At 50.0% G+C, this 27,680-nt stretch overlaps 12 protein-coding genes across 12 annotated transcripts; 7 read left to right on the top strand and 5 right to left on the bottom strand.

Moving 5' to 3' along the window:
- Window positions 1-564: 564 nt before the first annotated feature.
- Window positions 565-1,305, bottom strand: LDX57_000283 (uncharacterized protein; the record flags this gene model as incomplete). The annotated part of the gene is made up of 3 exons (XM_046081931.1): window positions 565-719; window positions 776-982; window positions 1,047-1,305. The coding sequence occupies 3 exons, from the start codon at window positions 1,303-1,305 to the stop codon at window positions 565-567; spliced, it is 621 nt and encodes a 206-aa protein (XP_045937887.1).
- A 39-nt stretch (window positions 1,306-1,344) lies between these two features.
- Window positions 1,345-2,355, bottom strand: LDX57_000282 (uncharacterized protein; the record flags this gene model as incomplete). Its single annotated transcript, XM_046081930.1, has 3 exons — window positions 1,345-1,460; window positions 1,522-2,106; window positions 2,331-2,355. 3 exons carry the CDS (start codon window positions 2,353-2,355, stop codon window positions 1,345-1,347), a joined length of 726 nt encoding a protein of 241 aa, XP_045937886.1.
- Window positions 2,356-2,748: 393 nt separating this feature from the next.
- Window positions 2,749-3,911, top strand: LDX57_000281 (uncharacterized protein; the record flags this gene model as incomplete). Its single annotated transcript, XM_046081929.1, has 3 exons — window positions 2,749-3,164; window positions 3,228-3,668; window positions 3,724-3,911. Exons 1-3 carry the CDS (start codon window positions 2,819-2,821, stop codon window positions 3,909-3,911), a joined length of 975 nt encoding a protein of 324 aa, XP_045937885.1. The 5' UTR covers window positions 2,749-2,818.
- Window positions 3,912-4,054: 143 nt separating this feature from the next.
- On the bottom strand, window positions 4,055-5,822 carry LDX57_000280 (uncharacterized protein; the record flags this gene model as incomplete). The annotated part of the gene is made up of 5 exons (XM_046081928.1): window positions 4,055-4,703; window positions 4,764-5,333; window positions 5,392-5,416; window positions 5,477-5,665; window positions 5,729-5,822. The coding sequence occupies 5 exons, from the start codon at window positions 5,820-5,822 to the stop codon at window positions 4,055-4,057; spliced, it is 1,527 nt and encodes a 508-aa protein (XP_045937884.1).
- A 358-nt stretch (window positions 5,823-6,180) lies between these two features.
- On the bottom strand, window positions 6,181-9,241 carry LDX57_000279 (arylsulfotransferase family protein). Its single transcript, XM_046081927.1, has 3 exons — window positions 8,567-9,241; window positions 8,454-8,519; window positions 6,181-8,401 (listed from the first exon to the last, which is right to left on the bottom strand). The coding sequence occupies exons 1-3, from the start codon at window positions 9,120-9,122 to the stop codon at window positions 7,377-7,379; spliced, it is 1,647 nt and encodes a 548-aa protein (XP_045937883.1). The 5' UTR covers window positions 9,123-9,241; the 3' UTR covers window positions 6,181-7,376.
- A 569-nt stretch (window positions 9,242-9,810) lies between these two features.
- On the top strand, window positions 9,811-11,487 carry LDX57_000278 (MDR family MFS transporter; the record flags this gene model as incomplete). Its single annotated transcript, XM_046081926.1, has 4 exons — window positions 9,811-9,970; window positions 10,027-10,338; window positions 10,394-10,917; window positions 10,966-11,487. 4 exons carry the CDS (start codon window positions 9,811-9,813, stop codon window positions 11,485-11,487), a joined length of 1,518 nt encoding a protein of 505 aa, XP_045937882.1.
- A 921-nt stretch (window positions 11,488-12,408) lies between these two features.
- LDX57_000277 (2EXR domain-containing protein) lies at window positions 12,409-13,968 on the top strand (the record flags this gene model as incomplete). Its single annotated transcript, XM_046081925.1, has 1 exon — window positions 12,409-13,968. One exon carries the CDS (start codon window positions 12,409-12,411, stop codon window positions 13,879-13,881), a length of 1,473 nt encoding a protein of 490 aa, XP_045937881.1. The 3' UTR covers window positions 13,882-13,968.
- Window positions 13,969-14,497: 529 nt separating this feature from the next.
- On the top strand, window positions 14,498-15,971 carry LDX57_000276 (uncharacterized protein; the record flags this gene model as incomplete). The annotated part of the gene is made up of 2 exons (XM_046081924.1): window positions 14,498-15,082; window positions 15,138-15,971. The coding sequence occupies 2 exons, from the start codon at window positions 14,498-14,500 to the stop codon at window positions 15,969-15,971; spliced, it is 1,419 nt and encodes a 472-aa protein (XP_045937880.1).
- A 757-nt stretch (window positions 15,972-16,728) lies between these two features.
- Window positions 16,729-17,421, top strand: LDX57_000275 (uncharacterized protein; the record flags this gene model as incomplete). The annotated part of the gene is made up of 3 exons (XM_046081923.1): window positions 16,729-16,909; window positions 16,967-17,055; window positions 17,122-17,421. 3 exons carry the CDS (start codon window positions 16,729-16,731, stop codon window positions 17,419-17,421), a joined length of 570 nt encoding a protein of 189 aa, XP_045937879.1.
- Window positions 17,422-19,073: 1,652 nt separating this feature from the next.
- LDX57_000274 (uncharacterized protein) lies at window positions 19,074-19,673 on the top strand (the record flags this gene model as incomplete). Its single annotated transcript, XM_046081922.1, has 1 exon — window positions 19,074-19,673. One exon carries the CDS (start codon window positions 19,074-19,076, stop codon window positions 19,671-19,673), a length of 600 nt encoding a protein of 199 aa, XP_045937878.1.
- Window positions 19,674-20,154: 481 nt separating this feature from the next.
- Window positions 20,155-21,961, bottom strand: LDX57_000273 (transcription factor domain-containing protein; the record flags this gene model as incomplete). Its single annotated transcript, XM_046081921.1, has 5 exons — window positions 20,155-20,371; window positions 20,432-20,649; window positions 20,699-21,178; window positions 21,243-21,526; window positions 21,583-21,961. The coding sequence occupies 5 exons, from the start codon at window positions 21,959-21,961 to the stop codon at window positions 20,155-20,157; spliced, it is 1,578 nt and encodes a 525-aa protein (XP_045937877.1).
- A 982-nt stretch (window positions 21,962-22,943) lies between these two features.
- Window positions 22,944-27,532, top strand: LDX57_000272 (ABC transporter ATP-binding protein; the record flags this gene model as incomplete). Its single annotated transcript, XM_046081920.1, has 11 exons — window positions 22,944-23,141; window positions 23,192-23,269; window positions 23,319-23,434; window positions 23,492-23,546; window positions 23,598-24,199; window positions 24,257-24,848; window positions 24,893-25,460; window positions 25,517-25,689; window positions 25,745-26,274; window positions 26,352-27,321; window positions 27,374-27,532. The coding sequence occupies 11 exons, from the start codon at window positions 22,944-22,946 to the stop codon at window positions 27,398-27,400; spliced, it is 3,909 nt and encodes a 1,302-aa protein (XP_045937876.1). The 3' UTR covers window positions 27,401-27,532.
- Between the last annotated feature and the right edge of the window lie 148 nt (window positions 27,533-27,680).

Genomic DNA, 27,680 nt, shown 5'->3' with positions numbered 1-27,680 from the left:
CGGCTCAGAGGTCCAGCAAGCTACCCGGCCCCTGCCTGCATTGCGCTCTTCTAAGGAGGCGGTGCTGAGACAACTGAGCATCTACCGTTTGTTCTGGTCCCTGCCAATATTTGCGTGAGTTTGCTTCCTTCCTTTTTCGTGATTCGCTTGAGCAAGACATATTTACAATACAAGTAAAAAAAATGACATGAAAATCAAAAACACATTGCCACGGATGAAGTGGTGTCAATAAAAAAAGAAAAAGAAAACTTAAAGTCATGGCCACGTAAGATCATCGAACTTTTCCATTCTGTATGGATGATTATCGCTGCCTGTGTGGCAGTAACTGCTGTCATGTTCCGTATGCCAACTTCCTGTTCCTTGACGCGAGACTGTCTATCGACATGCGAGTTGCTGTGGCCTGGCCGGTCGCGGTATCACGTGATAAGGGACTCTTATCAGATCGTCAGGCCAGGCGGAGGTCGATCCGGAACGGTCCGGCACTTCCGACTGTGGACCGCGGAAGCGAAGCGGCTAGGTAGCCAACTTCGTCGGCCGAGACGGACCACTCGCGCACCTCGGGGATTAGTCTTTTTGGCCCTGGATTTCAGGCTTTTGATCCCAGGGCGCCTGGATGCAGTCCAAGACCTCGCCAACCGGCCACCCTGTTCTGTTCCCCCAGTTCCGAACAGCGTCGATCAGTTCAAGCGCCTTCTTACGCTCTCGTAGCCATCTCGCACCTAGGGGCGCAGTCAGCAATAAACTTCACCCGGCAAACAACGGGTTAACCACTTACAGAACGAGATGGGTCCGAACGAATTGATCCACACTGGCGTTGAGGAACTGTTAATGGCCAGCGCGCAGATGTATGTGGCGTGGTAATCCAGCGTATTCTGGAAGGATTGTGTCCGTTGGATTTGCTTCAGGGCACTGCCTTCCGACGGTCGCGGTTCCGCGAGACAAAGGATTATCATGGCAGTATGCCAGTACTGCCAGCTGGAAGCTACCATTGGTGGACCAGAGTCAGCACGAGGACCAATCAAAAAGGGCCGCTCGGTCGCACTCACTATCCCAGTCACACGGCGTCCAGAGCGCTGGGAAATAGCTCTCGCTGTTGAGGCCAGCGCTGTTTATCGGCTCGGAGAGGAATCCCCCGACGTAGGTTTCCGTCTCCTTCGACAGCTCTTCCCATTCTTCGCGCTCCATTGCAGGCGCATCGTGTTGAAGACATCGATTGATCACCTTTGCTAGCTGGCATGTCACCTTGTTGGCAAAGTCGCTGTCTTCGCGGCCAAGTTGCGGCACGCAACCTTCCTTGAGGTCCATCAGGAGCCCTCTCTTGCAGATGAGAGCAACGGTGATATCTTACCGCAGGTAATTCCAGAATCCGGCGTCAAACAGGCGACTTTGAGGTTCGGTCCGCTCACTGGTGATGAGCGAGTACAGCCCGTGTAAATGGTTCTGACAGCGAACGTCTCGGGCTACCATGGATCAGCACGAGTTCGGGTCGCGAACATCGCATCGTGGGGTACGGCTACGCACACATGATAAGCTCGTAGGATCTCAACAAGCAGATAGCCGCCAGGGTCTGTCCGTTGTGAAAATTCTCCGGGTTTTCCGTCGCCGTGATCAGCATTTCGATGCTCTCGGCATTATATGCCTCGGCTACTTCCCGGTGATGGGCTTTCTGTTCTCGAGGCGTTGAAGAATCAGCGCAATACTGGGACGCGGCGGAAAACGCCACGGTCGCACTGAGCAGCAAGGGGTTGGTTTGTGCCAGCGATGGAACAGTGATTCTAAAATGGCGTTGAGCATCGTGTAGATCGTACCAGTCCGCTAGGAAGAAGATGTAGTGGCGGAGGCGTTCGGCAACTTGCGTATGCTTGAGAGCCTCTCGGGGCGGGTGTACCGATACAAAAACGTCTTTCGGTTCAGGGCGCGATGCGGGGGTGGCTCTGGCCCGACCTGGAGATAGCGCTATCGCTCTGGATGATCGTGATGCCGGAGCTGCCGGAGCTGTCGGAGGAGTGGATACTGGTGCTGGCAAGGGAGCTTTAGGGGCATCGAGCCATGTACATTCCCTGGAGGCCGTCTGGCAACGAACGCAGACAGGCTGAGCTCCATCACCTGCATTAGTGGTGGACCTGGTCAACTAATATCCATGCAATGGTTCTTGACCGTATTAAGATCTACCTACACTTAACCTTGCGTGCTCGACACTGCTGACTACAAAACCAAGCTTTCAGTAAATCCAGTTTGAGAGACTACAGAAGTGAAACGGAGAATACCAGCCTATTCAATAGAACTTCAGTTAGCGAGGAAAGGATTTTCTGCGAGATTTCACCACTTACGACGTCTGAGAAGCGGACGAGGCATGTCTGCGGTGGGTGGGCAATGATGGACACAAAATGCACTGCCGACCGCGCAAAATGCGTTATTCTCGCACTATCGCTTTTCCCTCGCCAGCGAGCCAGTCGGCTACGTTCCACGTGCTTTACGTCATTATGCGCGGTAATGCGAGGCTCTTGGCGCTTCCGGGCACCCCCCAGGAGAGAAAATCGTCAACAAACGGATTTCCCAGAGGTGAAGCTGTTCGGCAGTCTTGGCTCCATTGCCATCTTGCCACACGGTCGTCCTTTCGGAGATCTTTCTCGAGCCGGGTCAACTGTTCCGAAATACCCATGGTCAAATGTTCGTAAAAACAGATCGGTTGGAGGAGCGAAGTATATAAAGTAGGCATTTCCCCCTGCATGATCGAACCCCAGAATCCTCTTTTTCTGCGCATCAAGATTCGATCTTGCCAAATATTCAGCTTATTCTCAGTCGCAATTTACTAGCAATGATTCCCTCCAGGATCCTTCGACGCAGCGGGCCCCTCTACAGTACAGTTAGAAGAGCGTCGAGTTTTCCCGCCCGCATCAAGCCCTCCAAGGCAGAGGTAGAGCAAGGCCGCCTGAAGCCCCAGAATCTGGAGATCGCGATCCGCAGTCTCCATCATGACGGAATTGTCGTGGTTGAGGATGCCATTCCTCACGACAGTCTGAATCGATTGAATGAGAAAATGGTCCGGGATGTGATCACCCTGCAGAACAAAAAGGAGGACAGTCCGTACAACTATAACCCGGGGAACATTCAGCAAGATCCGCCTCCAATCCGCGAGTATTTCGAGAAAAGCATCTTCCTGAGTACGTTTTCAAGCACACTGACTTGATGCGGATCGAGAATCGAATTAACTTTGCATACAATAGACCCGCTCGCCCTCCAAATCACATCCACCGCTTTAGGTCCCCGTCCCAAATGGACCTTTTGCTCGGGCAACTCCGCCATGCCACCGACAGCCGAACATCCACCCATGTCCCAGCCCGTACACTCCGACGCCGATTTCGATCACCCAAAACATCCCTTTGCCTACGTGGTCAATGTCCCGCTGATTACGATGACACCTGAGAACGGATCCACTGAGGTCTGGGCGGGCACACATACGGATTCGGGCCTGCATGTCCAGGAAGGTATGCATGGCGAGCGTGCGAGCGGACGAATCAAGCTTGGGGAGCTGGAGAAGCGACGCGCCGTTCGGCCGCCGTGTCAGCCAGTCGTGCCTAAGGGGTCGTTTGTTCTGCGTGATCTTAGGCTGTGGCATGCTGGGGTGGGGAACCAAACTGATGAGGTTCGGATCATGCTGGCCATGAGTATGTATTGCCTCCCTTACATGAATAAGATTTGTGCTGATAGATGGGACTGTAGTTCATTTCGCGCCATGGTATAGGAATCCTATGAAGTTGGAGATGGCGGATGACTTGAAGCCGCTTGTTGAAGGCGAGAAGGGCTTGGACATACCCGTGGATTGGGTGAGTAAGGAGGAGGCTTTGTCTAGATATTTGAACCGTGGCTTTGGCAACGCGTATGACTTTAGCCAAGGAAATGGTGAATGAACTGGCTAGTGAATGATCTGAACCTCTGAGCCATCAATTAAACACATGTTCACTTATCATCAAAAGAAAGTCATCAAGAAGCGAAAGGAAATGGCAACTAGGTTCGAAGGTTATTTGAGGATGCTAATCGTATGCTCTAATAGTTAAAGGACAAGGTACAAAATAACTAAGATACAGAATAAAGGTGCTAATGCGTGTTTCAAGCCAGTCGGACCTGAATCGATCCAAGCCCTACTTAATCGGCCTTTGCGTCTCAACAACGGGGTCGTAGCAGAAACTGCCACGTAGTTCTTCAGGATATCCAGAGAAGGACAATATCCGAAGTAGTCAAAGTTGGCTGCTGTTATAACGCAGTTCAACCACCAAAGTAAAAACAATCGGAGCCGCAATCCGGCGGCTCTGGCATTATAGACGCGTAGCGCATGGTAGAAATGGCGAGCAGTTGGATGAATAAGTCGGACTGTTCCATCAGGAGCGAGGAATATCAATCCATGGCAGACTGATATCAAGAAGTTTTCATTCATCATATCGTCATGACAATCCCCATCTACTCCACGCCAACTGAGGGCATGCTGCAGTTCTGCCATGGTCAGTGGCTTAGACGTGTAGCATACCATATCTAAGACGCGAGTTGCAAGAACGATGGTATCTTGATCCTGCTCATGAATTTTATGCCACGATTTTCGATAAATATAGTTGATGAATTCTGGGTAAGCGTGAAGCGCTGCTTGAATATCTCGCGCGCAATGCTTGGTTGCAATGAGGTCAAAATGTAGCTTTGCCATGAGAAACCTGAAAATGAATTAGTCCGAGAGATTCACTTCAACTGCGGTTTAGGGACATGAAACATACATTCCACAAGACTTTTCAACAATGATATCCACAAGAGCGGATTGAAGTGAGGCATCACGAGCAAGAAGGTTCTGAAAGCCAGGGACCATTGTAGTCCGATATTCAAGGTAGCTTTTCATGTCTTGAGAGCTAGCTGATATATTGACGTAAGCTCTCGGTCGTTTTGAGTCCGTGAACGGCGTTTTTGAGCGAGCGGTGATCAGTAAATTCAAATGAGGCCAGCCTTCCAAGGTGTTGAGAAGCCGCGTCATGGATTCATTATCAATCCCCAGTTGATCCAAGCCATCGATTACAATAAACACTTTGGAGGCTTTGTCCATGGAAAGTCGAAAAACATCTAGATATTCCTCCCAGCTGGGTCGAGTTTTCCTTAGACGATGCGCCGTGTACATATTCTCCAGATGAGAGCAGTACGTAGAGAGCTCGGTTTCGATCAAGAACTGTTTTAGGAGGCTTGTTAAAACATCTTCGGCGGTGTTTCGGTGGTCGGTATCGGTGCCCGCGAAAATGAACGCAACGTAAGTGGCAGAGTCTTGCTTGTACTGAATGAGACGATCAGCGATCAGCGACCTTAAAAGGTCTGTTAGCCAGAAATCCTTCGGCGCTTGGAGCATCATTAAATACCTACGCGATGACAGACTTTCCGCTTCCAGCTTGATGATGTCTGTTAGAATACTTAACCCTATGGTATTTGATACATTTTCGTTGCCTACCAATTCCATGACACCAAAGGGTTTGACCCTCATCATTCACCCACTTGTGGAACTCAGGCGTGTGTAGAAACCACTCTCCGGTTCTGCCATGGCGCTTGGCCAGTAAATCAATCCGACGTTGGTAGTGGTTGGCGGATGGAAGCCAGTCCGCAGCAGCAAGGACTCCTTTCGTTTTTGATTCTTCTTCATCTATTGGTAATGTCCAAAATTAATACAAAGTCAATCAATGTGTGTGTGTATGAGCAAACATGCCTTCTAGGATAATTCTGTTTCCCAGATGCACACGACCAGTGCCTTTGATCGTAATGCTTTTGAAATTGTTTACTGCCACCGGCGTTCTTTTCATTGTGAGAGTTGGTTTGGTGGTTTAGAAGAAGAGCAGATTGCTGTGTGCCTTGAAACATATGGAAAGTCCGGATAGTTATATTTGCAAGAGAGGGGAAGGAGTAGCTACCCCAAAAGTGCTTCTAATTTGAGATTGTGGCTATAAAGAGATGATGAGTGGATGACGGATCGATTAAGCGCCAGATGAAACAGCACGATAACTGCCTGCACGCCAATCATTCTAAGCGCCCTACCGTGGATCCGATGAGGTTGCATCAGTCTGCCTTGCCGCCCACAATTAGATGCTTCTAGCTCCATATTTTGAATTGCCCTCCTCTCTCGTTCATGTCTATATATCCTCAAGAAGGGCGTTTGTGGAGTGCAGGTAATAAGTTTTTTGCCCACACAATGACAGACCCATTATCAGTGACATTCGCGGTTGCGGGAATCCCGGGCATCTTTACTTCCTTCGTGAACTGTTTCGATTACATTTAGCTTGGGCGTAAGTTCGGCAGAGATTATGAAGACAGCATGCTTAAATTAGAACTTGAGCGACTTCGTCTCTCGCGGTGGGGAGAGAAAGTTCACATCAATCTCGCCGATCCCAACTATGTGCAAATTCAACTTACACTCGACTCATGCACCGACACAGGACGCGCCCGTGAGGTCCTTACCCTTGTTTTGGATTTATTCCGGGACAGCGAGAAGGTGGCGAATCGGTACAGAGCCAAAAATATGACACATTTGGCGCATACAAGCACCACCACCCGATCCGAAACCATGAGCCTGTATCAGAAGACTCGCGAGATGTCGATTAAACAGCGCCAGAAAGGTACTAGCACCTTGAGAAAAGCTACATGGGTCCTATACGATCGCGCATATCTTTGTGGACTGCTGAAGGATCTGGGAGAGATGATCAGTAAATTGGAAGAATTGGTTTCAATTACAGAGAAGGAAAACTCCACTGGGGTAAGATCGAGCGAGGGTGAGATTACGCCATGGGGAGCCAAGAATGATATAGTCAGCACAACCGATCCGCAATTTCAGGAAGCTCTGAAGAAGAAAGGGAAAGGCCACTTATATTACAACATGAAAGTTGGGGAGAATGCGCAGGTTTACAATGGAGATCTTCTTGTTCCTGGAGACAAGCCTCGGGGGCGAGGTCACGTTTATTTGAACGTCAAAGTTGATGGAAATTGTAAGGTGAGGTTCGGGAATGATCAAACAGGGGGGATGGCACTATTGAATATGTGATATACGAAGTTTCTGCCATCGAGTGGGACATTGCCTTGGCCGACGACTGATCTCCAAACACTCCGTCGAGGCCATGAATTCTTGACCCGAGGGTGCTATAATCAGGAGTTATTGATACTGAAATTGTTGGACTAGATAGTTTGATGTATGTAAGAGATTTGAGCTGAACTAGGTAGTCTGAAAGGAATAAGCTTCAATACCCCCGGTCATTGACAGTTATTCAATAATCGCATGGACGGTAATGACGATAATCAAGGATAGCAATCTAAGGGATGACACCCTAAACAACGGTACAAGCCTATTCCCAGTCATAGCAAACAGCTTATCTGGTAAAGAATCGACCGATCTTCAAGATCATGTACTTCTCCCAATTACTCTGTTCTGACAGCTGAACCTGAGATTGGGCGACATCCTGTACCACCAGTTGCGACGCAGGAGAGCTAGCAGGCAGTATCTCAGTCTTTGTCTTCGCAATTCCAGTAGAGACCAAAATACGCCCATTGGCACCAACAGCATCGGCGGAGACGGTGTCCAGCTTGACGTGATTGACCACCAGGGACGTCTCGAAGCCAGTCCGCTCGGTCTCGCCCAAGAATTCACGCGAGCCGTACTCATCTACAACATTGTAGAACCTCCAAACCTCGGTCTCGGTATCTCCGTTCCACGACACATAAATGGTAGTGCCATCGTTGTTAGCGAGCGACACAAGAGCGGGTGTCTCATTAGGAAGACCAGTCCAGTTATACCGGAAGCCCCGATAGTTTTCCACCTCTTCTCCTAGGGACCCAGAATCCATATAAGCGTGAAAAATGGGGGTTCCGTCAGACCGGAACTCGGTCAACGCTCCCTCGGACCCCCAATTCACAATCACATTTCCATTGGGTAGGAGCTGGGTGCTGCCCTGTGATTTGGACAAGAGACCATCGGGTGGCTGGAACGCTTGAACAACGGAGGCAGTCCAAGTGGCCGTGTCAACTTCAAGAATCTTTCCCTGGGAGAATGGATGGGTGTGAACTTCGTGGCCGCGACCATCTTCAGTCCCATGGGCAGCATTGTCGTAAAGAGAGATCACCTCTTTGTCACCGTCCCGGGAAACGAAGCGCGCGTGATGCTGGAAGCAGAAGTCCGCGTTCGGGCCGAGAGTGAAGTCTGATTTCTTGCCGGCTAGTCGCCAGATAATCTCGCCGGTCGTGCCGTTGATTTTGTGTACTGAGCAAGCGTCACGGGCGGAGATCAGATAGTTTCCGTCGGAATCCTTATCGACAGAATTGATGTGAAAATAATCCCACGCGTCGGAGGAGTTGTAACCGGAACCGGCCTGGCCGGGGTTGATTGGGAGAATTGCCTCTGTTTCCACAATGAGTATCTATCTTAAACAAAGAGGTCATATTCGACTTACCATCCGGAACAACATGCTCTATGCTGGACCATTCGAACAGAAGCTCGCCAGTCTCGATATCGAGTTCTAAGCCCGTTAATTACCAGAACTATACGATTAGACGGAAAGCCTACCCTGAAACAGAGAGTCCACGATCCATTGTTGCTCAGGACCAGCTCCCCACCGCGTGAGGTCCGCCGGAACAGGCTGGTAGATCTGAATGAGCGCGGTCTCTTCATTGATGACGTGAAATTCATGTTTATCAGTTAATTTGTGGTTTCCCGCTCGCAGCTCCCGAATAGTTTCATAATGCTGATCCAGGATAGTCGTATGGCCATGGCCATGACCATAACCAGCGTTATGATCGCCTTCAAATGAAAATAGCACATCTTTGCCCTTCCAGCGCGCTTTCTGGAAGTTGGTCGACCAGATAGAATAATATCCATATCCCGACCAAACGAGCTCTCCGTCATCTCGGAGGATATACGGAGCCGCCTGTCGAGGGCCGTGCATTTCACCCGCCTTGTCAGGAAATCCGGCAAACGGCGCGACGAACAGGTATCCCTTCTCGACATCAGGGGCAGCGGGAATGGTGATGTTCAATCTGGGCGGAGCGAGATCAGAACGAGACTTGAATTGCCAGTCTGCCACCACGAGGGGCAGAGCAGCAGCGAGCCAGAACGAGCGCATGACGCGTGCTAAAAGCACAATGATCAGCCCCGAGTCGATCCATGTTGTTCAGGATGGGTACATTAACCTTGGTAGAGTTTCTGCACTGGAACAGGTTTGCTTTCTTTCTTGCGTGTGTCCTTATGGCGGTTGGATACTCCCCCAACCAAGAATCATAAGGGAGAAAGAGCTGTATTTATGTCGACATCCAGTGTCAAATCATCCCGGACTCCCGTCGAGATTCCTCCATCTGTAGGTAGTTTGCGTGATTGCCCCGCATGACGCGCCAAGCCCTAAGTCATCATCGGAGCCAATCTGCCATCGCCACTTATTTCGGCTCTGGCACTAGAAAACTGGGTCTCTCCAGGGGTCTGCAGCAGAGGGTTTGGTCGATTCTTGCCCAATACAGTGCCCGCCTACCGTGAAGGGCGGTGATTGTCTCCAAGCGAAGCGTCGGCCAACATTGCACCATCCGGTCCCAATCGCTGCTGCAGAAGACGCAAATTAGCGAGACTTGACCGCTTCGCGCCCATTCGACGTGTCGAGATGTGGGGTACACGGTATTTCTATGTGATAAAAATTGTTCGAGGGGTTCTAGAAAATTATCTTTCACTGAAAAATCAACTTCGGTTCAGTGGGAAGTCTATTGGAAGTTGGAGCAAACTGACTATTAACATAACCAACCCGTTTAGTGCAAACGATTGTTAACATGCCGTCTCCTGATTACGGCGTTTTGCCTTCGAATTCAAATTCAGGCGATCCGTCGTCCGTTGAAATTAATGAAGATGTTGTCTCAGAGTCGCGGCCATTGCTCTCCCCAGATCCAGATAAATGGGCTCCTCCGAAAGGCTTCATCTGGATAGAAGTCGGTATGTAAATTCCAACTACTCGATTTTCCGGCAGTTGTGATTGATGTGTCTCGTAGCGATTTTCGCGAATGTCTTCTTATCCGGCTTTGATGGAACGATCACCGCATCGACCTATGCGCTGATCAGCTCGGAGTTCAACGCGGCCAATACGGCCTCCTGGTTGACGACCTCCTACTTGATCACGAGCACTGCTTTTCAGCCATTGTACGGTCGCTTCTCCGATATTTTTGGTCGTCGTGCATGCTTTTTCACCTCGACTGTTACTTTTCTGCTGGGGTGTCTTGGTTGTGCTGTTTCGCGCGATGTCGTCTTTTTGGATCTCATGCGAGCATTGACAGGAATTGGCGGAGGCGGATTGATGACGATGGGTGAGTGCTTAGACCTAGAAACATTCGAAAAATTGTTGAGGCACTAACAAATCAGCAACAATTATCAACTCCGATATGATCCCGTTCCAGCGGCGTGGGATGTACCAAGCAGCTCAGAATGTTCTCCATGGATTTGGTTCGATTTGTGGTGCGTCTATGGGAGGTGGCATTGCTAATACCATCGGCTGGCGCTGGTGCTTTTTACTGCAGGTCCCAGTGTCTGTGTTTGCGTTGATTATGGGTCGTATCATGATTCCTGTGCGGAACGTGTCGGTCGCGGATGCCAGCAATCGTGGTCTGCGCGGCGTCTGGAAGCAGGTCGATCTCACTGGCGCACTTCTACTGATCCTGGGGCTGTCGATTCAACTCGTCGGCCTGAGCCTAGGGGGAAACGAACTTCCGTGGAGCAGTATCTGGGTCGTCGCATCGCTTGTCGGCAGCGTTCTTCTGCTCATTGTTTTCCTATTTGTAGAGGCTCGGACCACTGCTATACCAGTGATCCCTCTGCGCATGTTGCAGGGCATCCTTCCTCTCTCAACACAGATAGCCAACGTGTGCGTGGGAATGGCTGCTTACGCTGTCAGTATTCACGCAATGATTGTACTTGCTCATACTAACCATGTTTAGTTCCTCTTCATGCTTCCCTTGTTCTTCCAGGTCATTCTTCTCGATTCCGCCTCCAAAGCGGGCGCTCGCCTTGTCATCCCCTCCCTGGCTACCCCGATCGGCGGTCTCATCTCCGGAATCATTATGTCCCGCTGGGGCAAACTTGCTCATCTCGTGCGCGCAGGCGCCTTTCTCATGTTCATCGGCAACGTCCTGGTCATGCTTCTTGATTTTGACGACGCAAGATGGAAGTACTTCGTTTACGTCGTTCCCGCGAATCTAGGACAGGGTATCGTTTATCCGGCTATTTTGTTCACCTTTCTGGCAGCTTTCGACCATTCCGGTACGTTGTATCATCCTGGTCTTCCCTGTAATTCTTCTGAATCGCGAATGCTCACATTGAGGGCCAGACCATGCCGTCTCCGCCTCAACGGTCTATCTCATCCGCTCCCTCGGCACTGTCTGGGGCGTCGCCATCACATCTACGATCCTTCAAAACCATCTCAATGCGGGCTTACCAGATGCCCTGAGTGGAGTACCTGATAAATGGAAAGTAATCTCGAATTTCTTCGACTGTGGTAATGCTCTCGGTGGATGTTTGCTTACAATCCCGTTCTTTTGGCTAGGTTATCTCCGAGATCAGACATTCCGTATCCGCCATCTATACTCTTCCGCCAGACATCCAGGCCGCTGCGAGAGGGGTTTATTATGGCGGTATCAGGATGGCGTTTGGGGCTTCGGCCGTCTTTGGGGGCGTTGCGAGCTTGGCTGCGGTGTTTGCGAGGGGGAAAGGGTTAGAGAGAGGTGGTCGTTGATTGGTTTGTGGGGGACGTTGAAAATTGCAGGGAGGGTCATAGGGGTTCGATTGGATGAAAGCACTGGGGTGTGGGAGATAGTTTTGGGGGGGCTGTGCGTAGATAGGTATAGTGGCGTGGACATACGGATTTATGTTGGAGCAAATGTGATAGATCCTTTTGTTGAAAGAAGAGATTGTCGGATGCTGTCCGTCACTTTTTGAAGTGATCTACGTACTCTATGTTGTCGTGATAGGAGAAGAACACAGGAAGCTTCGGAAACGCAACGCAGCCTTATCCACAACAATGTAGAGCATAGAATTACTTCTTTCTGGAGTCGTCATTGTCATTTTGGCTTTGCGATCGCCACAAAACCAAGTCACCCCCATGTCGATCTTGGTAAACAGACTAATTCTTGACACTTCACAGGCTTCTTCCGTCATTGGCGGCTTGCTACCGTGGTCCGCGTCAAGAACGGCTGGTTGCTCAAGTCAAGATATCAACCTCGTACGAGAGATTTACCCCGCTCATAGGAATTGAATTAGCGGTGTACCTGGACAAGTAGGGGGATTGAGAAAGATCTCGAGTGTCTCGCTGAGTGCAAGTATCTGGCCCGGCTCTACCCAACAAGGCAAATATCCGCAGGGCAAATGCTCTCTTTACGAGCAGGATGGCCTTGCAGTCTTTCCATCTCTTTCCATCTCTTCCTACAGAAATTCGTCGGATGATCTACATTTTCGCCACGCCGCCTCGCGTCGTCCGTATCAAAGGGGTAGCCGAAGACAAGGACGAGTTTCTGAGGAATCTCAATACCATAGCCTTTGAGCGACGGCTATGCCCTTCCCTGACACATTTCGCTCACCACTGGCGCGGTTATATTCCCAAGAATTTCAGACATCCAACGCTCAAGGGCTTCGGGTTTACGGGCGCCCGGCCACGCTACCAACCGTGGGAGCTGTCAGATGCTACACCGGAAATCAGTATAAAGTGGCTGGCTGAGGAACCGAGGCTAGCATGGGTGATGCTCCGCGAAAGCTACATGTACAGCGACACATCAATCCCAGCACTACTGCACGTCTGCCGTGAATCGCGCAAGGAGTTGGAAAGGCTCGGATACGAGCTTGCCTTTCGAACTCGCCTACAGGGCCCTCGAACATGGTTCAATTTCAAGGGCGACGTGATGTACATCACTAGAGTCAGGCAAAGCCTGCAGGGTTTAGAAAATGATTTGGAAAGCGATTCAGAAGGTGACATGATTCTCAGTGGCAACATGATTTACGATGTCGGGCAGTTCCATCCGTGTGATCTAACCAGGGTGAAGAGATTAGCCTTAGAAGGGGGCGGTCCACTCTTATTCCCGTTTCGTAGACAGTTATCCTTGATAAGTACGGTGTCCAGTATCTTGAGCCTCTTCGGACACCTAAGTGAGCTGCTGCTTAGCGAATGGGAGGAAGAAGATATCGCCCGTTGGAAGGAGCTAGGACCTCATTGGGAAGGGAACCTGTTCAACTCGATTAATCAGCGCGAGCACCGATGCTGCTTGGCTGTTGAGGAGATCGATGCTTTACATTCGATCGTCTTTCCTGATGGTTGTCGCAATGACTTAGGGTCCGTTGGGCAAGTTGCCGAAATACTTAAAGCCTATCAGCAACACATGGGGAGCAGTTTCCGCTACTTTGAACACCGACAAGATGTCATCGAGCGAGACCTTACCGCAGCGAGGGATGCCATGATTACACTAGGCCCTCACATACCCGTCCTCCGAGATCCCTGGCCAATCCCCAAGGTTCGCGCCGTACACACTCTACCAGAATCCATGGCCGAACGAATGCGCCTTGAGCGCCAGGTTGCGTGGGAAAGGCTCTACCAAATGAACAGAGACTGGAGAAAAGCTATAGAGGGTGACCCGACCAACACTTACTCAAGGGACAGGGCCATGACACCTCAGCTAGAAATGGCAGATAGTCCGCCATTCAGCTGGCAGACAGACGACCACGACGGGTATTCAGACACTGTAGTCTTTAGCATCTACTCGGATGAGCAGATTGAAAGTGATACTTTACTATGGGGTCGATATCGTCCGAAGTCCTGGTGGACACAGAAAGGAGTAGTTTCGAAGCCAGGGCATGAGATCCTGCTCTAATGTCATACCCAGAGTTAATTTAATTTCGGGATATGTACTTGCGTGAGGGGCTTCTTATCTCACAATATCAAGACAATTCCTACTACCTACTTCTACTGGTGGATACATGTTATCACATTGACTAATTTATATGATGCCACTTCCTAAATACGCATGGTATAAAACATTGAATAATATTCTGAGTAAATATGAAAGTGAAAGTCCCTGAGTGTGAATTCTCCTAATCTCCGAAACAAAGGAACCTGTGGGCCCAAGAACAAGCGAGTTGGGGGCGGACCCAAATTAAAGGAGCCACTCGTTAGCTCTTTCAAGACTTGGCAAAGCACCAGGCAGAAGGCCACTAGGCACACCAGGCATCGTCAAAAACCTTAGCAAAGACTCATCTATTTAAGATACCTGGTTAGACTGTCTGGCAGTTTTGCCTTGCAAAAACTCGGTTCGATTTTCATCGACGAACACAAATATGGGTAAGTGACTTTCTCATTGCGTGCAATGACACTGAACTGACAGCTCGAAACAGGCTACTCCGAGGTTCGACCATGCACTCCCCTAACCAAACGTAGCGGACTAACTCTCTCGTTAGATTTACTGCGCGCTGTGCGGCATCAGCTTCAACATGGCGCGTATCCGAACGGCCGACGAGCCCGAGGAAGCCGCATGGGCAACGTACGGCCCAGCTGGATGGATCAATCCTCTTGGGCGTGACAACGTTGAGTGTTCCACTGAGGAGACGGGCTGTTTCTATGTCATCCGGAATTGCGAGTGGTTCAAGCACGGCGTCAGCGAAGGCATGAAGTCCGATCTTTGGAGAACCATGTTCTTTGACTACGAGCCAGGAAAGCTTCCCAAGGTCGGAGACAGATTACCCATGGCCGAGCCAGTGATGGAATTGGATGGGCGAATTGGACTAAACAAGTCAGACCTCGAGCATGTCGCTGGACCGGGGTGTAGACTTGACGATGGATACCTGGGACATCGGATTTCCCTGGAGGAAATGCGTTATTGTCAAACTGCTCAGGGACTTGCCCTGAAACAAGATGGCTGGCAGCCTCAGCTAGATGATCACCCAGCGGAGTTGCAGAGTAAATACTTTTTGACCGGCCTAGCGGATGGCATGCCCGATATCACAACAGGTTACACTGGGGTCAGTCCTGTGAGACATGGTTTTGATGAGCTTGATCCTGCGGATCCATTTGGTTATGTAAGATTTTGGCTTCCTGCTGAGCGAATCTTTGACATGCTAATCATTCATTAAGTGTTATGATGAAGCATACAGCCACCCGCCATTTCATCCATCCTGCTTCGCCATCTTCATGAAGCTCAGCCGCCTTCGGTTTGGCCACGTTGAAATCGACGGTCTTATGGATTACTTCGCCCGTATCGGTGGACAGGGACACGAACCCGCAGAGGAACTGAGGGATCCCGACGCCGCACAAAGCATCGAACAATGGTGGAATCATATCCCGGGTGCAGAATGGCTCGCTGTCAATCCACTTTATGTACCTCGGTTACGAGAAATCTTCAAACAGGCTATGGACACTGAGCCAACCTTCAGTCAGCAAGATTCTGTATTCAAGGCCTCCTCCCTTCATGGTTCTAGCTCCGATGACACCAGTGATCCCTTCCCCCGGCTCCCTCCCGAGCTACGGACCATGATCCTCGACGGTCTTGACGCGAAGGACATTGCATCATTGCGTCTTGCCTCGCGCACCTTCTACGATCTTCCCGCGTCTCTGTTTCGCAGACTCATTAAAGAGGAAATGCCATGGTTATGGGAAATTTGGGACAACGAGCCGCCGTACTTCTGGGCTACAGTTACTGAATCAGACATCAGGGCCAGGGGGATCATGGAGAGGTCAGACGATGGAGACCGGGCTATAGGACATAATATTGACGTTCAAGAACACTTGCGCCAGTGGACATTGCCGATACCACCTGCCTCCACCACCAATTGGTACATCATGTATCGTGACATAAAGAAGCATTGGATTGACTTGAAAGGATTGCGCAATCGGAGACGGATTTGGACCTGGCAAGGAGGGATTCTTGATGAGATGGCGAAGTGCTTAGAAGGGATTGACCTGAGTTGAGTGGAAAAGGTTGGCTACGAACTTCTAGTCCCCTGTATGTTGTCTTTCGACGTCGGGCTTCATTTGTGGCTGGCGCAATGTGAATTGAATTCCGGGTTGATGAAATATCAATAATCTATCTTATCTGTATCTAGGAACAGGGATTCCCTATTTCTGTTCTTTTGTTGATCCTTGGTTGGCCTTTTTTAAAAAGAATTATTCCTTCAACACACTCCCAAATACCACCACCAAGTCTGACCATACCTGCCCTTAATTCCTCTGACAGCCATTAGAGTCTTTGATCACTGATACATCCTGTGCTAAGCAAAGTCGGGAAACTTGGCAACAGGTCCGATCCTGATCCTCGCAATTATCTCTTTCATCCTAGTCGGGCGTAGCTAGCGTTATCGCCTTGCAAAGGATTGCGGGGGATAATTGCTTTAGGCCACTTTAGTAACCCAGAAACGCTGGTTTGGCATTGAAAGTCATCTCGCTGGGTGGTTTCTGCGTCATATTGGTTCAGATAGGCCATGATCATGCCGCCACCACGTAGTGTTATAGATATGACTCGTGTCAAGTACCTAAGGTCGTAATCTTGTCCGTCCCTTTTTCCTTATTTACTTTTCTGCTTAGCTTCAGTCTTCCCATTGCTGTCCAGAATTCCGATCGGTATTTATATAGTTCCACTCCTAAATCTAATTTCCAATTATAACTTCACGCGCAACTCAAACGCTTAACACTACGTTCTACTCCAGCTTCAACACAACATCTGAGAAGCATGCCGTCCCAGCACATCCAGAGAGTTCCTTCCCGAGCCCCGTGTGACAACTTCATAAACGCCTTGAAGAAAGGCGGCTGCGTTATTGTTCAGGATTTCACAACCCTGGAGGCCCTAGAGCAGGCACAACAAGAGCCCGACCCATGGTTATCCGAGAAGAACAAGGCGAGCGACATCGGTGGTAAGTAATTTATCAGTCATAATCTGTACGAAAGCCGCATCTGAACCACCATTATAGCTCTGAAGGGAGGAACGAGAACCTGCACCCGCCTACTCGGACGCAGTCAGACCGTTCGCGAGAAATTCTTCTCCGATCCTCTTTACCAGGTATATGCCCTTGGACCTTAGCCCCAACTCACCTCGACCAATGCATTCTAATTGATACCCTGTCAGGACATGGCCGAGGAGTTCCTCGCTATCGAAACAACAAACTGGTATAACGACGAACCCCACCCGCCCTCTCCTTTCTATCTCAATCACAATGGATATTCGGCCCGCGCCAAAGCTCAGAAACTCCACCGGGACGACAAGAACATCATGCTCGAGACATGCTGCTCGGTCTTTTTGTGCCAGGCTGCGACACGACGCGGGCGATCGGCGCCACGCGTGTCGTTCCGGGGAGCCATCTCTGGGGCGACGAGAAGCCTGACTTTGGTCCGAATCTCGATAAGGGAGTCGTTGGCGCGGAGCTGAAGGCTGGTGGGGCATTTCTTTATGCTAGGGAGCTTGTATAATGGGGGTGGGGGTGAGTGCTACCAGGAGACGGGGAATCGGATGGTTCATATTCTGTTTACGTGTAGTGGGATTTATTGCCAGGAGATATGTCTGTTCATGCTTTGTTTTGGGGTCAGGAGGTTGGGTTACAGATGGGAGAGGAATGCTGATTTGATGTTCATAGGAAGTTTCGTTTATTTCGTACTCGATTGTAGATTTGAAGACGTACTCTAAGTTGGTCCAGCAACGCCTTGCTTGGAAGCAGTCGGAGCCGATTTTGGGGCTGGTGGATCTGGTATCGCCAGAGGCATTGCTGGTCTAGAGTGAGCTTCTAAATCCCCCAAATGCAATAGTGATTGCAATCAGCTCTTACATATAGCAGCGGGGACTAGGTGAGCAGGTTCTAGTGGCGTAGGCGTAGGCGTTTCTGATGACACCTCTCACATCATATGAGTATTGAATTATCACACGTATAATGAGAGTTTCATATCCCAGTATATCCCCTTGCAGCCACTTCTTAACCATTGTCTTTATCTTCTTTGGCACTCAATTGTTGGATCCATCATGCTGTGAGGTTTGATTGATTGGACAGCCGGCTACGAGGGATATGTCTAAACCTCTAAGGTGCTGATACGACTCTAACTACTCAGATTTTCAGTCCCAGCAGTAAGTTGAGAATATCTTCTGGTGTCTCTTTGACTGATCACAAGCCCCACAGCCTCCCCATAGCCAAATGCAGGTATATAGCAGGAACACCAACATCCCCATCTATGGCCAACACCCTCTAAATCCCTTTCCTTGCGTCTTCTATCTAGGGCCTAAAGAATATAAGCCCGCAGATTCCCACCGTCCATATGTTTCTGGATGCCCCTCACCCCAGAATCCCCGATTATTGCGCCCTGTCCTACCTCGTCTGCAGGGTGCCTCTCGAACATCTATCCTCATTCACCCTTTTCATCGTGTTCCATGAGATCTCTCTCAAAGCTGTAATCCTTGTAGCTAGGCTAGCCAGGCAGACATACATCATACACGTCCGACTAAGTATACGCCCATTCCCCAGGTTTCATTACTACATGTGCCATTAGCGCCACATACCCGCATTATTGGTAAGACGTATCATAAAAACGCCCTGGTGCTTCTCGTGTTCGCGACAACAGCCCAATGTCCCTTAGTCTTGTGGAATGGGACACAGACTCTATTGCGAGGTCCTCGGTAAGAGGAAGTAAGGGACGCGGGAGGCGCCATATACGAACAGGTGGAGTATTCACCGCTTGTGCTTGCTCTAGAGACAGGTCAGATTCGGTGTCTTATCTTGGTGGTTGCTCTGCGGCGTTTGTCCTTTCAATCTGGGTATGATTGAGGCAATTTTTGTGGATATAGGATTTGCTGGTCAAATTCGCATTTCTGTCTATAGGTTTACGAAATTAGAAAAGAGATACTGAGCTAGACAGAAATCCGGTCTAATCTTGGAATAGATTCTTTCATGTTAGTTCCTCGGCCCTTGGAGTTCAACTCAAGGTTATATAAAGGCCCTGTCCTCCCTCTTCCTCAGCGTCCTGTCTCACCACCAGAACCAAGAACCTGAACTCCTCAACTAAATCAAGAATCAACCCAACCCAACTTCATTCAAGATGTATAACGTCCTCCTCCCAACCCTCCTCCTCTTCCTCACCACTGCCATCACCAGCACGGCAACACCCATCGACCTCACCCAGCGAGATACCTGTACGACCCTCGCCCCCTCAACAATCTCCATCCTCAACCTCTCAACCCCAGACACCCCCAACCTCGGCACCCAACTCACCCTAACCCGGACCACCAACCCCTCTCGCAACACGCAAACCGTGTCCCTCACATTCACAAACATCTCCACCACCGCAACAGGCTGTATTCTCCAACTCGCGCTGCCTGAACTCACCGCCGCCAACGAAATCGCATCCGGCCCCGCCACGCAAGCCGATATCTGGAAAACAACACCCTGGGAACCAGCAAACGCGCCGACTTGGAACCGTCCTCCGGTGAAAGATCAGATGGTTGCGACGGCTAGGTTTCCGACGGAGAGAACGAATGAGGCGCAGGTGAGCTGGTTGGCGAGTGGGACGTGTGTTGAGACGATGAGTTTCTTGGTGGAGTTGAGTGGCTGGCAGGATGGGGAGGGGAATGTGGATTTTGTGAATCGGGTGGATGGTGGGGAGGGGGATTTGGGGTTTAGGTTGGTTTATGGGTGTTAGAGGTATGGGATTCCTTTGGGTTGGGGGTTAGTAAAGGGCTGGATGAGGGTGTAGGTTAGTTAGATCTGGTTAGGGCTTGTGTTGGATGTGTTCCTGGAAGGTGGAACCGGACTGAGTTTTTCTTTTTGTCCAATATGTTATTGTTTCTGGCTTTCTTAATTGCTTGTCTCTCTCTTTCAAGAAATAAACCTGCCTTTTGATTCCGAACTATCTTGTTCTATATCATGTCTCAGTTCGCGAACAAAACATAAACTAAGCTTGTATACTCAACTAATCTAAACCCGAGAGTTTCGAAACCCTCCCGCAAAAACCCAAAAGATTCTCCTATTGCTGCCTTCAAGTTTATAGCTTTCCTCCGAACCAACATCAAAAGTAATCAAATATGCCACCCATCGCTCAAATCCTCAACAGATAGCCTTCCCACCATAGAGAAATGACAAAAGTTCGACCGAAATGTACCATATGAACCGAGACAATTTGATCATGCATCAAACATAACATTCCGACAGCACGTAATAATAGCCTTCAGCATAATGCTGATCGGCTTTTTCTCCGTCTGCTCGAGAGAAGTCCTCTCGACAAAACACCCGAGCCAAGCCATCAGGCCGAGATCGGCCTGGGCATTCTTGTGGGTTGGGTCCGCAAGGATGCCCCAGCAGAGAATGAAGAAGGGTACGGCTTCGTACATGAAGTATATACTGTAGGAGTTCCACAGTTAGTCGAGCAAGATGGCATTCTCTGGTGAAAGGCACGCATACCTGATACCCCAGTATTGGTTCGTAGAAGAGCCCACGATCTTCTGGATCATTATCATGGAGGCTCTAGCAACTTCAAGAGACCTTTCTGACAGGACTATATTGGCCTGATTGTCTTTTTTGGACTGGTGGAACATTATCAGCATCTTATAGCAGCTGACGAAAATGTCCATGCAGAATCGCAGGTCGATGTGGTTGTTGGTGTTGCTAAACAGCTCGTCCTGTCGAGTGGTTAGAGAGAGTAGGCTGTTAACAGCACATTCAACCTACCGCGTTCCAATTGCGCATGATTGACTCGACTTCTGTTATAAGACTATCCAACGACTCGTCAAACGTGGCACTGTTATCATCTGTAGTAAACTCCAACAAATCTAGGTATTTTAGCAATACTAGCGTAAGACGCATCGAGGCCAGAAAGTGGATTTGGATATATCGGGTAGACATGTGAGTAACGCCGTTGATGCTTGGGTCGGGGAAGTTAACCGCCCACGACCCGGCAGTGATCAGAGCGGGTTTACCGAAATGCAGGCGGAAGACGCAGTCCATACGCAACAAATGCCAGAATTCGAACCGCATTCGATTCTTGCTGACCTGTTGCGCATAGCGACTGTCTTCCGGGAATCCCTGCTGGTTCGGCACTTCGGTGTCGGCATCGACGGTCAAGTAACCCAAGGCTCTTGCAATAGTGATAGTATGACCGAAGCTCCTCCACGCCAGCTCCGTTTTGCAGTTTTCCAGCGCGGTGGAGAGCTGATATGGAGAAATTAGTGAGACATGTAGAAGTGAACAACACAAGTTTGGTGCCGGCACCTACCACGAAAAACGATGCATATAAATCAGGCACGGTGATTTGGACTGAATTGACCCAGCTGTCTGCCAGTTCTGCCACGATAAGGTAGATATCCCGAACAAGAGCAGACCGATTGGGTACGGGCTCCGGGTCTATGAAGAGACCCTGCACAAGGGCACTGTAATAAAGTATCTGCGAGGTGGCGTCGAGTTGAACATGGGGGATCTCACGCAGGTCGGGAATCGACAGCAAAAACTTCCGGTCCAGCGGTACACGGAAGGCCTCGAATTGATGGCCATCAAAGTACACTAAACAAAACTAAATTAGCACCGCAATCTGCAGGCGAGCTCTGGTTGGTACGGACAATTTATCCATCGAGCTGCCCTTTCTTTGTTGATTGAACTGGGTGTAGGTGCCAAGCCGCTATCCTGCATGTCTTCCCATAATTGAATTTCCGCCACCGCGTTCTCGAGGGCATTGCGACACACCTCGTGGTCGAACACGTCAAAGCCCACGTAGGGCAGCTGACAGAAGACGGTCGACCACAGCAGAGCCTTAGTATCGTCTTTCTTCAGACGATTTAACAAAGTATAGATCGCACCCCGCATCGGTCGGATGGGCTTCACGGGGGCCATAATATCATCCTTCCACAGGGATCTATGGGTCTCCGAATCCACGTCGGAGACGGACATGGAGCTCGAATCATCATCTTGATCTCCATCTCCGGACTCCTTACTGAGCATACAATGTTCCTCAAGTCGCTCTAGACGATCTAAAATGCGAGAGAGGATGTCCTTCTCCGGGTTTCCCCTACCGTCATAGAACCGTCAGACGCATCCACCTGGGATTAGGGGCTGTCATGCATAAATCGGTGCGACAGGATGCACTCAGGGCCAAGACATCGGCATACCGTGGCTTCTTTGCTCTAGCCTTCCGAGGAAGGTAAATACATTCCGTGCCAATAGCATCACACTTGTCGCACCGAGGGTGAACCCTATTGCATCGAATCTAGGCAGTACACCGTAGACAAAGGGCCATGGTAAGCTAGTCGGGCCATTTATTCAACGGACGGCAAACTGCATATATACATCTCACCTTATACCAGAGGACAGTACATACCTTCTTAGACTTGCAACGGGTGCACTACCCAAGAACCAGCAATAACAATGATCAGCACACGTCACGATAGCAGCGACCCATCCAGGCAGATTGAGGCGCCCCACTTACCGAAATCTGCATCAAAGGTCTCTGGGCAGTCATAACCACTAAGAATAATAATAGGTAGAGACAACTACGTCCAAGTGGGGGGCGAAGGGGGGTGAGTGGGACACAGACACTGTGTCACGGTGAACAAGGAAAGTGGAAAAGGAACAAGGGGGAAGGAATTTGGGGATTTCCTTGAAAGTCCGAAGTCACGCCGGACATTTAAGGAAATCCCGAAGGTCCGGGCGGGGCGGCAGTTGCGCCAATCACGAGCGCATTGGAGAGTCCAGCCGGTCGATCCCGTATTCTTTGTCCATCCTGAATCCATGGACACTGGTTAGGCGGGTTACATTGTCGGTCTAGCTGACATGCAGCCTGTATCCACTTTGTGAAAACCTGCGTCTGCCTTACTTGAATGCAGCTCATGGGTCATGATATAATTTCACCCTGTCTTCCACCCCATCCCTTCCTGCGCCGCAAGGATGATTGAGGTGGAATTGGCATTCTTTACTGACCTCCATCATGACCAATTCTGCACAGGCTGAGCCTCTCAAGTGCTCAAGCGATAACAATGGAGTTCCTGGGGAAGCGTCGGCATCGATTACTCTCGATGGGCAAAGTACCAATCCTACAGACTCGGATCAGGCTGAAGACCGTCACGATGAAGCCGAGAAACAAAATGAATCGCCTCAGCAATCGGTCTCATTAGCCAACTACTTTGTATGACTCGCTTAGGATCAATGTTTAATTCTTCGCTAACACGATACCAGAGGATTCTGTCTTATACCAACAGAAGAGACCGCATCGTACTGGCTGTGGGAGTCCTCAGCTCAATCGGTTCGGGAGTGGTATGTTCGTCCCCGCTGTGCTTGAACGCCTGCTTATCGTTCCATCCAGCCTCTACCTATAATGAATATTGTATTCGGTGGTCTGGTGGGGGAATTCACGGAATATTTCACGCCGGGGAGCTCGGTATCGGAGAGCGATTTCAAGTCCCAGGTGAGCCAGCTGAGGTAGGAATCAGAAGGAGAAACCTCGGTCACTTTCTTGCGCGCGCTGACCGGCTCTAGCTTGTATATTGTATACCTGTTCATCGCCAAATTTGGTCTCACGTATTTCGCGATGGTGGGTCCGGCTTTCATATGATAAAGCATCGATCTAACCCCTGCTCAACAGCTCTGTTTCCGTATCACGGGCCTTCGCGTATCGGCTTCGCTACGTCTAGAATACATGGAGTCCCTCTTCTCCCAACCGATTAGCAAAGTCGATCAACTGTCCGTAGGAAGCGTCACGAACACCATAACCACGCTGTCCAACAGCATCCAACAGAGTGTCGCCGACAAGCTAGCCATTCTCATCCAGTCGCTCACCCTACTGCTTACAGCCTACATCATCGCGTTTACCTACTCGTGGGCTCTAACTCTCGTCACCAGTGCATCACTTCTATTTATCTTAATCGCACTCAGTCTAAACCTTCCGCTCATCACGAAAACCCAACAACAGGTTGACAAAGCGGACGAGAAACACTCGTCGATCTCCGGAGAAGTGCTAAGTTCTATCCGAACGGTCTGTTCGCTGGGTGCGGAGGGCCCCTTGTCGGCCAAATATGGTGCCTGGGTGCGGGAGTCACGCCTTTGCGGCCAACGCATGGCTGTCTTTCTGGGTATTAACTTGACGTGTATCTTTTTCGCCATGTACTGCAGCTACTCCTTGGCTTTTTGGTTTGGGTTGAAACTGTTCCGCGAGGGGCATATCTCGAAAATTAACACCGTGATCATGTATGTCATATCAATTTCTTGCGGATTATATGGAGTCGGCTAACTCTTTATACGCAGCGTCTTCTTCTCGATCATGCTCGTGGTCAGCATTCTCGGATCGATCGCATCGCCGCTAATGATCATCACTAAGGCCGTTAGCGCATCCGCCTCTTTTTTCGAAATCATGGACGCCCAGAAAGTAGACACTTCGGGTCTCCGTGAACCCGAGGTCTCGGCTCAGGTGGATATTGTTTTTCGAGATGCACATTTCTCGTACCCCACGCGGTCTGAAGTCCCAGTCCTTAAGGGCCTGAACACTCGTTTCGAACAGGGCAAGACGACGGCGTTGGTTGGACCGTCAGGGTCGGGAAAGAGTACGATTGTCGCGTTGGTCGAACGGTGGTACCAATTAGATTCGGATGACGAGCAACAAGGATCTATTCTCGTCGGTGATCATAATATTAACAGTCTAGACTTGAAGTGGTGGCGTTCGCAAATCGGCCTCGTGCAGCAGGAACCTTTCCTTTTTAATAACAGCATTTTCGATAATGTCGCCTTCGGTCTTATCGGTACGAAATGGGAGCACGAGTCGATTGAAGTAAAAAAGCAGCTTGTCGAAGAGGCGTGTCGGGAGGCATTTGCCGAGGAATTCATCCTTCGTCTGCCAGAGGTGTGTTGATTTCTTGATTAGTAGACGTCCGCTAATCTTCCCAGGGTTATGACACGGAAGTTGGGGAGAGCGGCATCAAACTTAGTGGCGGTCAGCGCCAGCGATTAGCGATCGCGCGAAGCATCATCAAACAACCCGCAATTTTGATCCTAGACGAGGCAACGAGCGCGATCGACGTGCGTGGCGAAAGAATCGTCCAAGCTGCTCTCGAGAGGGTATCCCAGAACCGAACGACCATCGTCATCGCTCATAGACTCTCCACCGTCCAACAGGCCGATCACATCGTGGTCATGAAGGCCGGTGTCAGTGTTGAACAAGGCACTCACGACGAGCTTCTGACCATTGAAAACGGCGTGTACAGCGGTCTTGTGAACGCGCAGCAACTCGAACTCGCAACGGAGGCGGATACCGACTCGACGGAAAGCTTGCACGAGTTGAAAGAAGAAGCCACCGCTAGAACCTTGTCCGTGCATGAAGATGAGCGCAAAGGGGTCAACGCAGACGAGACAAAGTCCAAGGGTTTCTTTGGGACAATTGGTTTGATGCTTTATGAACAGCGTACTCTCTGGCCATATTACATCCTGACTTTGATCGCCTGCATGGGGGCTGGAGGTAAGCACCCTGGGCTTTTCGTTTTCTTTGCGCAAGTTTTACTAACGTTCATCTAGGTGCATATGCTCTCCAAAGCTGGCTCTTTGCTAAATTACTCGAGGTGTTTCAGTTCAGGGGCCAGAAACTGGCCGATGCTGCTAACTTTTGGGCCTTGATGTTTTTCATTCTCGCTCTTGCCATTGGCGTTTTCTACTTCTTCCTGGGTTTTGCTTCTCATATGTGCTCCATGGTATGCTCTCCTCTCCCCTTCTCCTGGCAGCCAGTGTGAGCTAATATCCCACCAGAAAGTTTGCGCCACCTACCGCATGGAGTATTTCCAGAACACACTACAAAAGCCGATGTCGTTCTATGACTTGGATGAGAACGCTTCTGGATCTCTCATGGGCAGATTAACCACCGACCCTAAGCAGCTGCAAGAAATTATCGGCATGAACGGCGCCCTGCCCGTGGTTTCTATCTTCAACATTCTCGGTTGCGTTGCCATTGCTTTCTCATTTGGTTGGAAGCTGAGTCTCGTGGCGGTTTTTGCCGCCTTGCCGGTCATCTTCTTCGCTGCGTATATGCGCATTCGGTTTGAGGTGCAGTTTGAGGCGATGAATGCGAAGGTTTATAACGGTAGCTCGCAGTTTGCAGCGGAGGCTATCGGAGCATTCCGAACCGTCTCGTCGTTGACGATGGAAGATACTATTCTCGGTCGGTACGCAGATCTTCTGCGAGATCAGCAGAAAAAGGCTTTTAATAAGGCTTGGTATGCGACGTTGGTTTTTGCTTTCTCGGATAGTATTGAGCTTTGTGCGATGGCGCTGACGTTCTGGTAAGCTTATTTCTTTTTCGTTTTCTATTTTTTTCATCCGTTTGGAGAAGGGTTACAATTGAAGCTAACGTGACCAGGTACGGAGGCCAGCTTCTTGCGTCCAGAGAATACGAGCCAACCACCTTCTTCGTCATCTACATGGGTATCGTCCAGAGCGGTCAACAAGCCGGTCAATTCTTCAGTTACGGGTCGAATTACGCACATGGCATCGCATCCGCAAATCGTATCTTGAAATCTCGCCTGGGCATTCAATCGCAGGACCATTCTACCGATGAAAAACAAAGCGAGGGTTTGAACAACGATGTCGGAGCGAGCATAGAGCTGCGCAACGTCGCATTCAAGTACCCCACGCGCGATACCCCTCTCTTCACCGGCTTGAACGTCGACATCAAAAGCGGCCAATTTGTCGCCTTCGTAGGCCCATCTGGCTGCGGCAAAACGTCCGTCATCTCCCTCTTAGAGAGATTCTACGATCCTATCCGAGGTTCCATCCTCATGAACGGCCACGATATCTCATCCATCGACCTAGCATCCTACCGCCACGCACTCTCCCTCGTGGCACAAGAGCCTAAGCTCTTCGAAGGCAGTATCCGCGAGAACATCACCCTCGGCCTCAAGGACGACGACTTCACCGATGACGAAATCATCCAGGTCTGCAAAGACGCTGAAATCCACGACTTCATCACCTCCCTTCCACAAAGCTACTCCACGGACCTCGGCGTCAAGGCGCAAGCATCGATGAGTGGTGGCCAACGTCAGCGGCTCTGCATCGCGCGCGCGTTACTGCGTAAACCAACTCTTCTGCTTCTAGATGAGGCGACGTCGAGTTTGGACTCGCAGTCCGAGAAGACCGTGCAGGCCGCTATTGAGAATCTGGCGGGGAAGAAGAATATGACGATTGTGGCTGTTGCGCACCGGCTTGCGACGATCCAAAAGGCGGACACGATCTTTGTCTTTGGGGAGGGGCAACCGGGGAGGGGTTCTGGGGTTGTTGAGTATGGTACTCATCAGGAGTTGCTGAGGAGGAGGGGGACTTATTGGCAGATGGTGAGTTTTCTTTCTTTCGGGTTGGTTTGAGGTATTGCTAACTGTTCCATAGTGTCAGGAACAAGCGTTGGATCGATAGATTATACCAATGATCACCACAACGGTTTAATATTCTTAATTAATATGGTTGTATATCCCTTAAAAGCTCTGCATACACACCATGGCGTGTTAGAAATGATATTATTCGAATGGAAAGCTCCAAATACCTTCAAGCCAATACGCATCCAACTTATTCCTCAATCCCGATGACCAGAAACCCTCCCAAAGTACTCCCCCAAAGACGAAGTCTCACCTTTTACCAACTCCTTACTTTCATTCAACCTCTCCTCCCCTCCCACAAAATACCCATACTCATCAAT

The sequence above is a fragment of the Aspergillus melleus genome, assembly GCF_016097325.1.
Source record: "Aspergillus melleus strain CBS 546.65 chromosome Unknown contig1, whole genome shotgun sequence".
Classification (NCBI taxonomy): domain Eukaryota; kingdom Fungi; phylum Ascomycota; class Eurotiomycetes; order Eurotiales; family Aspergillaceae; genus Aspergillus; species Aspergillus melleus.
The sequence above is the reverse complement of the archived record's forward strand: the minus strand, read 5'-3'. Positions and strand labels throughout refer to the sequence as shown.